Source organism: Lycorma delicatula, chromosome 10 (genome assembly GCF_047948215.1).
Source record: "Lycorma delicatula isolate Av1 chromosome 10, ASM4794821v1, whole genome shotgun sequence".
Classification (NCBI taxonomy): Eukaryota; Metazoa; Arthropoda; class Insecta; order Hemiptera; family Fulgoridae; genus Lycorma; species Lycorma delicatula.
In genome coordinates, this window is record NC_134464.1 from 104,429,564 (window position 1) to 104,442,825 (window position 13,262).

General features: G+C 30.9%; 1 protein-coding gene across 1 annotated transcript in view; it reads right to left on the bottom strand.

The window, feature by feature from the left end:
- LOC142331395 (RYamide receptor-like) overlaps positions 1–13,262 on the bottom strand; it is a 989,745-nt gene that overhangs the window by 193,892 nt on the left and 782,591 nt on the right. The window contains exon 5 of the mRNA XM_075377276.1: positions 3,326–3,653. Within this exon, the coding sequence (XP_075233391.1) occupies positions 3,326–3,653 (328 nt within the window). The remainder of the gene's footprint in view (positions 1–3,325; positions 3,654–13,262) is intronic.

Consider the following 13,262-nt stretch of genomic DNA (forward strand, 5'->3'; position numbering starts at 1 on the left):
CTGTTCAGTACATCGAGAAAAATATTTACTTATGCAGAGTAATTTTACAGAGTACGATAATTCTCTTCTACTTGACAGTATAACATTTTCCTACTTGGCTTCTTAATGTATTAAATGACATTTTCACTATAATATTTTAGCAGAAAGGGACTGAAAAAAACGCTTGGATATAAATTACGACTAATAATAATTAATGTTTTGTTAAAATTTATTTTATTTTATCCCATAATTTATATTTCAAAGTAATAACATATTTATATACGGTTTATTAATATTTAGTTCCTCGATGGAAATAAACAAATTTATTATTTTGTAGGGTGTTCCAGTCTTAATTAGTATTGTTTTTCATCGTCAAAATTATTTAAATTACAATCAGCAATAGTCAGAGTCGTTTTCTTTGAGGGAGTAGTGATTGTTATTCAACCGGCTCAACACTTAAAACAGTGAAGGTGCCGTATGTTGGGGTAAATAGTACCTAACCCACTGGGTTAGTCTTGTAAATCAGCCGATTTGGAAGTCGAGAGTTCCAGCGTTCAAGTCCTAGTAAAGGCAGTTACTTTTATACGGATTTGATTACTACATCGTAGATACCGGTGTTCTTTGGTGGTTGGGTTTCAATTAACCACACATATCAGAAATGGTCGAACTGAGACTGTACAATACTATACTTCACTTACACTGATATATATCAACCTCTGACGGTAATTCCCGGAGGCTACGCAGGAAAAAAAGGAAGGGGTAAATAGTACCTGCATGTTGATGAGATTGGCGTTCTGTCATGCAGTAAAACATTCGGCTCTTTAAAAAAATTAATGGGGAATCCATTTCATTCCTCACTTGAGCTTTGGATGAGATGATTGTTATTGATGTAAATGGTTGTACCTTTTTTAGTATGTCATTCAATTATTATGACTGCATCGTCTAAAATAAATGTGTTTATGTTTGTATTATAGTAGATTTCTAGGATCTATAAATGACGCCTTTATTCTATTCACTACATTGGTTGGTTGTATAATGGACATAGAAAAGAAAATTATACTGCTTTTATCTCGATTGCAATACATTTTCTACAGTTATAAGAAAGACTAGGACAAATAGTATAAAACAACCAGTTAGTTAGTTAATCAACCACTCTTACTGTGGTAATCACTGAATTATATACATTCTCCACATTCACAGGAAAACTTTCATATACTATTAATTTTATTTTATTAACATAATATATACACATCTTTCACTTGATATATTAATAAAAACATTCAATATACAATAGAAATAATAAAAGACTACTTATATGTATCGTCCATATGTAACACTTTTATCTAAAACTAGATGTGTGATTTTTGAGAGGAAATGATTTTACATAGGTATATAATATAACTAAAATGCGATAATCGGTGAGAAAATAATATTTATTTGACTGAAACTTATACTAGTCTATTAGTATCATTGCTTTCTTCCTCAGAACTACAGGCCTTCTCTGATTCCTTTTCTTTAGCCATATTTTCCCCAGTCTGCCAAAAAGCATTGTCTTTACTGCCATCCAGCGCATTGATAATTCCATTCTTCAAAAAACTCTTAACAATTACGCATTGATCAACCACGATCCATGCCTTCACTATCCAAGAGAGCTGTTAAATCGACGGGCGTCTAATCTTTCCAGTTGGTGTCAAATTGTGTACTTTTCTCAGCCATCTATTTTGGAAACAACTTTATTATTATTTTTTTTAATAGCTTTTTGATGGAAACATCTAAAGGTTGGAACGCTGATATAAGACCGCTGTGGATAAAAGCCAGATCTGACTTCATCTCAGTAAGAAGTCGTTGTGCATCATCCTCAAAATGACCATAATAGAGAAGAAGAGAAGGCTTCCAAAGTAATGCACCAGATTGTTTGTTCCAAATTTATCCAAATTTGTTTCAAATCTGATTTAGTTTATATTTATTTTATTAATTACGAATCAAATTTACATCCATCCATTTCTTGCTGGATGTGAACATGAATTCCTTTGGGTGAATTTTCCTTGGTATGGCTTTCTTCTAAAAAACTACGTAAGTGGAATCTTGTTCCATCGGGCATAACTGAAAGCATGACCGGGTGCATCTACCCATTTTAGTGAATATATGACAAGTGACCGGATGGGACACGTAAGCCGGTGGTGTATGACAGAGCGCTTATCCTACTCATGCCGTTAGGTAAGCTCTAGGAGCTATTTAGGACACTGGTCGCTAAACCGTTTTGAGGATCAGTAGCCGTTTGTGGCACAGACATTCGGTCTTATGCTTTAGGGCGACCAAATGGTGGTGGCGGGAGAAATGCCAAGCAAACCAATAACTGAAAGCATCAAGACGAACCTTACTTTTTCGCACCCTGTTGTTTTCACCGGTACAGTATTAATACCTTTTCACAACTTTTGGTTGCTGTTGCTTGGCACGTCCAAGAAAATAGGCGTCTGATCCGCAATGCCTATTTGAGGCAGAAAAAATTATTTTTCATACAACGGATTGGAGTCTGATAGAAGAGCCCAGTAAACAATCAACAAGAAGGGCAGCCGCAAAAGAAGTTCTTTAATTCTCGTTACCAATTACCCATTTCCTTACAAAACTTACAATTTACTTCAGCCAGCACATGGGACAGTACAGTCGGAAATAGCAAAAATTTGTAATAATTATTCAAATTTTTTTACCTTTGAAGAACGAATTTCGAAAAATTTAGAAATTGGTTTTTAGATATCTACATTAAAATTACACACAAAAAAAAAATTAAATTGGTATCTTAATTTGTTGCCGAGAGAGTATAAAATAAAAAACTAACCGTGTTTAAAAAAAAAATCAATATCCATTTCATCCTTTAAACTGGGAATTTCAAAGAACCTAGAAATTCATTTTTAGATATACAAATGAAGATTTCACCACCAAAAATCAAGTTGAAACATCATTTGTTACGGTGAAAAAAAAAAAAAAATGTGAATTTCATTTTTTTCCCATTAGAACCATTTAAACTCGAAATTTCAAAAAAAAAACCTTTCTTAGGGTGCATTTTTACCTTTCATATTTTCATAAATTTTTAGTTTTTGCCGGGCACTGACGAATCAGTCAATCAGTCAGGACAAGTTGCCTTATATATATATATATATATATATATATATATATATTTTTTTTTTTTATCTTATGTATATATATATATATACACACCCACACACACACTCACACAAGTACATTTAGAATCAACGAGCGAATAATGTATACAGTATCTGAACAACAACGATAATAATAATAATAATAATAATAATAATAATAATAATAATAATAATAATAAACTTACCTTCTTTTTGTTTCTCATTATCTGAGCATCTCTTTCTGTTTGCGCATTCCCTGGTGCCGTAGCTCCCCATAACGCAAAACCCATACGAGCGTAAACGAATGATATTACCGTCAACGGGATTATGTACTGGAGCAGAACTAATATTGAACGATACCATAACATATATTTAGTCGCTAAATTTCGATTATAGCAGAACAGGTAATTTTCCCCTTTTTCATTTTCTAATGGTACAACACGTAGTGCGTAGAGAAATGGCGCTCCCATTAGGAAACCGACAACCCATATCAAAGAGATGACCAGTTTAAATTGTGCCTTTGATACTCTTGCCCTAAAACAAAACAGAAAAAAACCACTTATATATAGCATAGATTGATCGATTCAAAAATATATACATATTTCATAATTCTACATTATTATAATATATTATCGATTGAAATGTAAATTATTCATAAAATATGGAATACGGTAGCATATATATATTGCTTCACAAAAATATTAATGCCAAATTATTCAGTTTATCAATATAATATTTATTTTTATTACATAATTTAAAAATTTAAAATTTAAGAATTAATTATTTTTAAATATTGATTATAAAAATAAATTTGTGTAAAGTTGTGTAAGCTCTTTGTTAAGAAATGTTTAGACTTACAGTTGCCAGTAAAAGGATGATAAATTTCGTCCTGCTGACAAATTTATTCATCACAATTAAATAATAGACCTGCTGGAAAAGCCAGATCTGCAAAATTACCAGTTTTCCTTAAGACTGTTTTTCATAAAAATTTACAGACTGTAAACCTTTTCTCGGGGAACAGCGTTCAAGATAACCTTCGGAGAATCTCTTCATCTCAACTTCTGAATGTAGCGGTTCTGATACCCATATTTTTAAGTTATAGCGATTCACCTTTCTTCTTAGACGAAACGTGGCCTTGTCACTGAATAGTAACCGTGGAAAAAAAGTGTCAACTTCTACCTGCTTGTTGATAATGAATTCACAATAATCTTCACGTCATTGTTTACCTGCGGAAGACATATGACCGAAGGAATTGTACCAATTAATTGAATCCTATATGGTTTGAGTAACAAAAATTACCACAAAACACGCCAGATAACCATATGAGGAACCCATCGGGTTGGTCTACTGGTAAACTCGTCATGGAAATTCAGCTGAATTCGAAGACGAAAGTTCTAAGCTTCAAATCCTAGTAGAGGCATCTACTTTTATACGGATTCAAATACTAGATAGTGGATATCGTTGTTCTTTGATGGTTGGGTTTCAGTCAACCACACATCTCAGGAATGGTCGACCTGAATCTGTACAAGATTACACTTCATTTACATTCATACACATCATCCTCTGAAGTAATACCTTACGGTGATTCCTGAGGCTAAATAGAAGAAGAAAGAAAAAAATATAACAATATGAGGAATGGACATTTCTCGGCTGGTATGTTGAGTGGCGTCATCGCAAATCAGCTGATATCGAAGTCGAGAGATTTAAGGTTCAAATCCTAGTAAAGGCATTTACTTTTAGACAGATTTGAATACTAGATCGTGGATACCGGTGTTCTTTGGTGGGTTGTGTTTCAATTAACCACACGTCTTAGGAATGGTCGACCTGAGACAGTACAAGACTACATTTACGTTCATACATATCATCCTCATTCATCCTCTGAAGTTATACCTTACGGTGGTTCCGGAGGCTAAACAGAAAAAAAAGAGTGGTATAATGAGTGGATTTTATTTTGTTACAAAACTCTGTCGGGTGAGTTCAAAATCTTCGTCCGACAAATAAGGTGACATGCAGATTTGTTATTACGAAAATATCCTGTTTTTTGTAACTATCACTACCACCGTCAAATGCTTCGAGCAGTAGGAGGTGCTGAGCCAGGGCATTGTCGATGAAAATCATTATGACGAATTAATAATTTTTGTAACGGGAAAAGAAGAATTTTTTGTGCTATGATATCACCGTCTTGATGCAGATTGAAGGGAGCACATTGCAAAGAAGGTTTCTGCCGGCAACTATCCTAATAACTGCCGGGATTCTCTTATACATTGTACAGTTCGTTCGTTAACAATTAACGGTTGGGGAGTTGTCTTTTGAAGTCGGATGAATCTTTTTGGTACACTCTGTTAAAGTACAGAGTAAATTGAACATATTTATAAAATAAAAAATAATAATAATAACAATAAACAAAATATACAAATCAAAAGTTCGTATGAATGGTATAGAAGCTAAAATCGCTTCTATACCATTTACAGTCTACTAACAACTGATTTTATTTTTATTTAATTTTGTTGACACTGTCCTTTTTATTTTACAATAATTTTGTAATTTTAAATTCTATAATGGTAAGTTTAATTTATCATGGTAGAAAAAAATCAAATTAAAGATTTATCTTATTTAAAACTTATTTATGATATAAATATACCAAATTGAATTTTATTATGTGGAATGTCTAATTTTTATTTTTTTTTTTAATTTGATCGAGAACTATATTGGAACTATTACTTATTAACGTATCACATCTGTATACAAGGCATTGAAAAGGATTCGTTGTTAATTAATCTACAAATTGTATTATGGTAATAAAAATTGCCAATATAGTTAATTTTCTAGTTTTCATATTTATTCGATGATATATAATCAAAATTCCAATTATTCATTAATTAAAATTTTGGTTTAAATTTTATTTATAATTTACATGAATATTACAAGTTATTTTAATTAATTTATATTTTATAATTCGGGTACTTTCCTATTAACTGGGCGTCAACCATTATTTTTTTTATGAACATGTTACCAATGTTTTTATGAATTCCATTTTAGATAATATATTTACAATGTATTTATGTTGTTTTAATAAATATAAATGAGAAGAAACTCATTAAAAGTATAGAGTGATATAATGTAAACCTTCCATCCATTATTTAAGAATAAACCAGTCGTACAGTCATGTAATAAAAGGAGACCTAATTAATGAGAAAGATAAGAATGAAGGTTCCACACACACACACACACACACACATATATATATATATATATATATATATATATATATATATAGTACCAGAACACTAATTCGGTCTCATATTTTTTACAGTAACTAAATTAAGAAAAATTTCTTGAAATTTAAAACGTAAGAGGAAAGATGCATCATCTCCAGAATTGTAGTTGATAATAATTTCAGCGTTTCATTATAATTTGCCAAGATAATTAGCGAATTTTTTAAGTCGGTAAAGGACCAACTAAGAACCTAAATTAAAACATATCGTACAGTGAAATGAGGTTTGTTTAGTGTAATGATCCAGTCTAATCTGTTTTATATATTTTATATACACAAAGAAGTTATTATTTTTCATCGATAATCCTCTCTTTAATGAATTGAAGCAGTACGACTGATGCATTGCTTCTCTATAGAAAAGAAACAATAAGAACTTCGTTTATATATGTGTTCCCATTTTTATTGTGAGGCAAAGGAAACAAATAATTAATATTATAATATTTTCTGGTGTCTCTTATAGAGAAAATATTACATTATTAAAGAGTAATGATGTTCTATATTGCTAGTACCTGTAGTTAAAAAAGTGCTCTACTTGTTTGATCAAGAGAAATAGTGAAGAATTTTAAATAATGAAATGCTGGTCTTCAATTTTATTTGTAAGACTGTGATGTAGCGCATGCTTATGTAGAATATTGAATAGTTGAGTATTTGGAACACTGAAAACTACAGGAAACTCAGTACACGTCAACATCTTTTTCTAGTTAACCTAAAACATATATACCTAAGCAGCTATTTTCGGGAAAATTATCATTTCATTTGTAAGGTTGCCGGTTGCCTATAACTATTTTGGTATCGTATCTAACAGTTATGAAAGATTATATAGAGGGGTCCAAAAAAAATATACTAATTGTTTGTAATTAAACTATATCTTTACAAAAAGACTTAAAATTCATTAATGTAATGTGTAGTGTAGTGTAAGGTAATAAATTTGACGTGGTAGGGGGGACTGGCAATTTATGCCGCGCATGCGCGGGTGGTTGGTGGTGGAACGAGTTGGTGGTGTTGTATTTTGTTAAATAATAAATAATAAAGTTATAAAAATTACTTAATATCCGTCCCCTGATTAAGGAACTACCAAATTAAAAAAAAAAAAATCGAAAATGTTTTTAAATTTCGATTGTAAATTATTTAAAATCAATTTTAGTGAATATATTAGTCATTAAAAAATGAATGATGTATGGCTCCCAAATTTTCAAAATGTTGTAAACACATTTTTGGAGATTGTGATACTAATATAATAATATTAAACATTTTGGTTACTGCTTTATTTTGCTGAAATCTTAGCTTCAAAAATTAAAATTAAACGATTTAAATATAAAAAAATGATTATAAATTAAATTTAAAAAAATAATTCATCCAATAATCTTACAATTTTTTTACATTACATATTTTTACTTTCTTATACGAAATAAAGAATGTATTATGATGGCGAAACATTTCGGTTTTCAGATTTCAACGGAAATATTTATTTTTACCATCCCTGAGCCAGTTTGACTAGTTTCGGCGTGACGTCTGTACTTACGTAAGTATGTACGTATGTACCCGTATCTCGTATAATTCAAAAGCGATTAGCCTTGGTATGATGAAATTTTTTATTTAGGACTGATGTACCACCTAGTTGTGCACCTTCCCTTTTGATTGCAATGACTAGATCAAAAGTGTCTAAAAAAAGCCCAAAATCCAAACAATTTGGATTTTGGACTTTTTCTTAACTGCAGTAATAAGCCCTCATTGAGAACTTTTCAACGATATATCATAGGTGGTACTTATTTTCATTGGTTCTAGAGTTACAGCCAAATAAAACTTTAATTAATGAAAAATTCAGATCTTACAAGAGGAAGGCACATCGTGTCAAATCCGACATATCCTATTTTTAACTTTTTTTTTTAATTTTAATATATTAATTTATTAATAATTATTAATCTCTGATTATAAAAAACGTTTTAAAATAAATAATAATTCAATAATAACGATAAAAAAAAGAAAAAAATATCAGAAGTTCAGAAGTTATTAATGAAATAAAATTTTATGTACTTTTAAAAATGTGTATATCTAATTTAATACGAGTAAAAGGAAGTCATGTGGTGTCCACATCAGATTTTTTTATTTTTTGTCGTTGTAGATGAAAAAATTACTGAAGCAGGCTAATTGGACATTTTTAGTTCTGCATTCAATTGCAGTACTTCTATTTATTTCATACGTTTAGGAAGGAACAAGAACACAAAACAATAGTCCCATCGCTGTAACCAGAGAAGTTGTTCAATTAATTACTGACTTTTTTAAATTATATCTTTTATCCACCAACTCCTTGTAATTTTTGGATAATCATTGTTTAATAATAAAAAAATATCTGCGCCTTTTAGGTAGATTTCATAAGAAAGCTACCTATTGTAATGAGTACCATGATTCGACTTCCGAAAAATTTCGACATTTCGCGTTTCACATCCCTCAGACTCCAAAACCACTACCATCAGCTGAAAAGTTTATATATATATTTTTCACTTTCTTATGGAGACGATAACTGCCGTAATTTTGGGTCAATCACTTTCAAATTGTTTCTTAAAAATAACTCGTCCCAAAATCTCAGTCGAGTTTGTTAATGGCCAAAATCGGTTCAAGGGGGTGGAAGTCGGGGGAGCTTTGTCGAAAAATATTTTTGTCGCTATAACTTTCTCATTAAGAAAAAATATCGAATTTGTTTAAAGTTCTTACTTCTTTGGATAAGGGTCTAACACCTACTTAAGTAAAGGTTTTTAATGTCAGCAACCATTGGCCCAGGGAGTGGAAAAAATAAACTTTGAAGACAAAAAAAAGTTATACATTTCTTAATGCGCACAGTATCGAATCGGTTTAAGTTGGTCGTTAGTCCTCTAAGCATTACCTAAAACCTTTCTCTGAAACAATTTTTGATATCACCAACCCTTGCGGCAAAGGATGACCAAAACCAAAAAAACAAAAAAACCGTTAAAACAAAATATCGCTATAACTTTTTTATTAAGTAAAATGTCGAATTCTTTTAAAGTTGTTACTATTACTGGGATAAGGGCCTAAAACGTATTTAAATAAAGTTTTTTGATATCACCAATCATTGGCCCAGGGGGTGGAAAAATGGGGTTTCGAAGACGAAATAAACCGTACACGTACCTTAATAGGCACGGGATCGAATCGGTTTAAGGTCATTAGCCCTCTAAATATTACGTAAAATCTTTTTCTGAAATAATTTTTTTTATGACCAACCCTTACGGCAAGGGATGACTAAAATTTTGCTGGAATTGTGAAATGAGGCTTGTTGTATGCTAAACATGTTAAACCTTTTTCACATGCAACCATTGTCGTATTGAGTTAATTTGAAGTTTTTTTTCTTTTTTAAGGTGGACATTTTTTTTATCCACACTTAGCACCGCTGAAGTGTACCTCCGCCTTCCGGCTTGCCGAAAGGGATTATTTATATTTTAAATTCGTTTTATAAACTGTATATGAGCTTTTCTTTCTTTTGAATTTAGAAAATAAAAGTATATTGCAGCCCACAAATTTTTTAGAAATAAATATAAAAACTTTTGTGAATTATGAAATTTCTTGATAAACAGGAATAATTCTGAAAATGTAATTTATTTATTAGGTTCTCTAATTTAATGTTGCATGACAGCACTTTTATAGTTTTTCATCTTTTTTTTTAAATTCATTTAAGTACTTTACACTAATGCAAAACTATGTAGCTGTAGTTAATTGTATAATAAAAGTACTCTATTGGTGAAAAATTTAACTACTCGTGTTGTTTTACCGACGGATTTTTTTTCTTTGAATATATCCTGTTTGAAATTCTGCTGTTTGTTTAATAAAAATTATAAAACATTTTTTTTTACATCCACGGATTAAATTTATTTTTAATTCAATAAATTTAGTATGTAGTTTTAACTGCAATTTAAAGTTATATTTATAAAATTATATTATAATTCATAAGATTAAATTAATGTTAAAAGTGTAAAATAAATATAGATGAAAAACCTGAAAATAATATTAATAAAATTAGTGAGAAAGCTGTTTGCCGAGTCAGAAGTTATTTCCGTAAAATCAATAAAGTATAAAACACACATACTTGATTTATTATAGTAAATAAGATTTGTTTGGATAAAATTTTATTATTTTGAAAATGAATAAACTTTCTTTTAACGCAAAACAAAATTTATGATGATTTAAAACTAAAATTTATTAGTCTGTATTCTGTCTTTTATAATAAAATTATGTAAATCAGCGTCTGTTATTTTTAATCAGTTCACAGATCTACAATGTAACTCTTCATAAATTTAACATATAACAAATGTATATCCATTTTAAACAATTTATATTAAAAAAAAAAAACAAAATAAAAAACATGTATAAATATTTAAAACCTGAACTTTTTATTTCTTAATAAAGAAGTTTACATCAGATTATTTACGGAGCCGAATTTAATAAGTCTTGTAAAAAAAGATAAAAAAAACTTTATATTTTATATGGTTTCTATTCACCAAAACGATTTCTGTTAACCAAACCATAAAATATTAAAGCTTGCGCTTGTCAAAATTATTATTATAAAATGTTAAAAAAATAACGAAACCGTTTGGAAGAATGTTTCCTTCTTTTGTTGCAAGTATAATTGAGGGCAAATGGGTTACACAATACAGCAGAGAATATTCGTTGTCTGCCAATACAATCGATGTACCAGTTACGCCCCCAGACCTAAATGCATTCACAGAAAAGTATGATGTGGATGTACCAAGCAAATCCTCCATGGAATGACAAGTAGAAGTTCCAAGAGACATGGAATGTGGCAGACGCACCCAAAAATTGTCCATTGAATGTGCTTACACATTCAAAAAGTTGATTGACGTTCAAGCTGCATATTTTGTCAGTCCCAAGAAGTCTGTACTATGCCTATGTAGCCAGTCTGGTCTCTGCGTTGGTAGTGCCCACAAGACATCTCTCGAGTGTTTAAAGATCCTTCCGTACAGAATTCGTGTTGTTCACAAGTTTTTTTCTGCAGACACTAAAAAACGTGTAGCTTTTTGTCATCAGTTCATGTCATTTGTAACGCCAGCTGAGATAGAACTTGATGCGATTGGTTTCGGTCTGGCGAGGCATGGTGCCACCTTGACGGATACGTGAATGCACAGAATCCACACGTTTGGTGTACGGAAAATCCGTATCAGCTTAACGAGTCTCTGCACGGACAAACAAGGGTTTTTGGTGTGGAATTTCACGTAGGCGAATCTTCATGCCATTCTTTCATGACACAGTGAAGAGTGAGCGCTGTATAAATATGGTGCAATAATTTGTAAGCACTAAACCTGCAGCCCGGCTAGAGTACAAGCGATTTAAGCAGGACAATGCTATGTGGCTCATACAACCAACAAAAATACGACTTTCTTGGATTCGTGGTTTCATGGATAAATGGTTTTGAAGGGGGTTGTGGGCCCCACGATCTCCTGATTTATTCCCTTTTGACTTTTTCTTATGGGGATACCTTAAGGATACTGCATGCAAAACTCATTCCCAAACACCATTCCCAAATCGTTCAGGAAAATTGAACGATGTGTTGCGGCAATTCCTAAATAAACGTTACATTAGTTTAAGAACATGCAACTTCGTATTTAATTATGTGAAACGCATAATGGAGGCCGCTTTCAAAACTATTGTAACTTACTCATTTGCCCGTAAGGTTGCGTCACTTTTAAAAATATGTATTTTATAAATTTTGATCAATTATAAAAATTTATCATTATAATTCATACTACAGTAATATTTGTAAAGAAAGTAAAATTAACTGGAGTTATAAATATTATAATTATACGGGAATATTTATATTACGAAAACTAGGGATCATATCTGGCAAAAAACTTGTCTTAAAACAGGAAAATCAAGCAAATCCCATCACAGTTTATAGTCACCTGATAAGCAATAAGGAATGAATCATTCTTTGTTGTTATTATTAAACAATAAATTTTAAATGTAAAATTTATTTAATGAGTTTCTATTTTGTGATATATTTAATGAATTTTTACGAAGGCATTAAAATGGAAGAATTTTCATTACTAATTTGTAAATTGAATTAAATATATATATATATATATATATATATATATGGCTTATTTTTTACACTTCACAATTATTAATTGAAATTATTTTAATTTTTATCAATAAAGATAAAAAAATACCAATAAATAGTCTAAAACCTGCAATAGACTGTATGAGACTTTTGATGGAAAAAATTATAGATTTTAACAAGTTTTGTATGCATGTTTCAGTGACAAAGAGAAAGCTTAGGTCGGTTTAAATTACCCACCGGATTGGTCTAGTGATGAACGCGTCTTCCCAAATCAGCTGATTTGAAAATCGAGAGTTCCAGCGTTCAAATCCTAGTATAGTCAGTTATTTTTACACGGATTTGAATACTAGGTCGTGGATACCGGTGATCTTTGGTGGTTGGGTTTCAATTAACTTCACATTTCAGGAATGGTCGAACAGAGACTGTACAAAACTACACTTCATACGCTCATACATATCATCCTCTGTAGTATTATCTGAAGGGTAATTACCGGAAGTTTAACGGGAAAAAAAAGTTCGGTTTAGATTGGAAAACTAATGAAACTTTTCAGGGAAATAGAATTCGGTTGGAAGGATAGAAGATCTATTAAGGAATTATACACGTAGGACAAAAGGTAAAGTTGAAATAGAAGGAGAAAATATGGAAACAGTAAAGATAGGAAGAGGAATTAAGCACGGATGTTGTACGTCACCGATCCTTTTTAACATTTTTGGATATCAACTAACTGAAGAAGCTTCGGAAGAATTGAGGAGGGTGATTATGTGACAGTAGAGGAAGGAAAAAT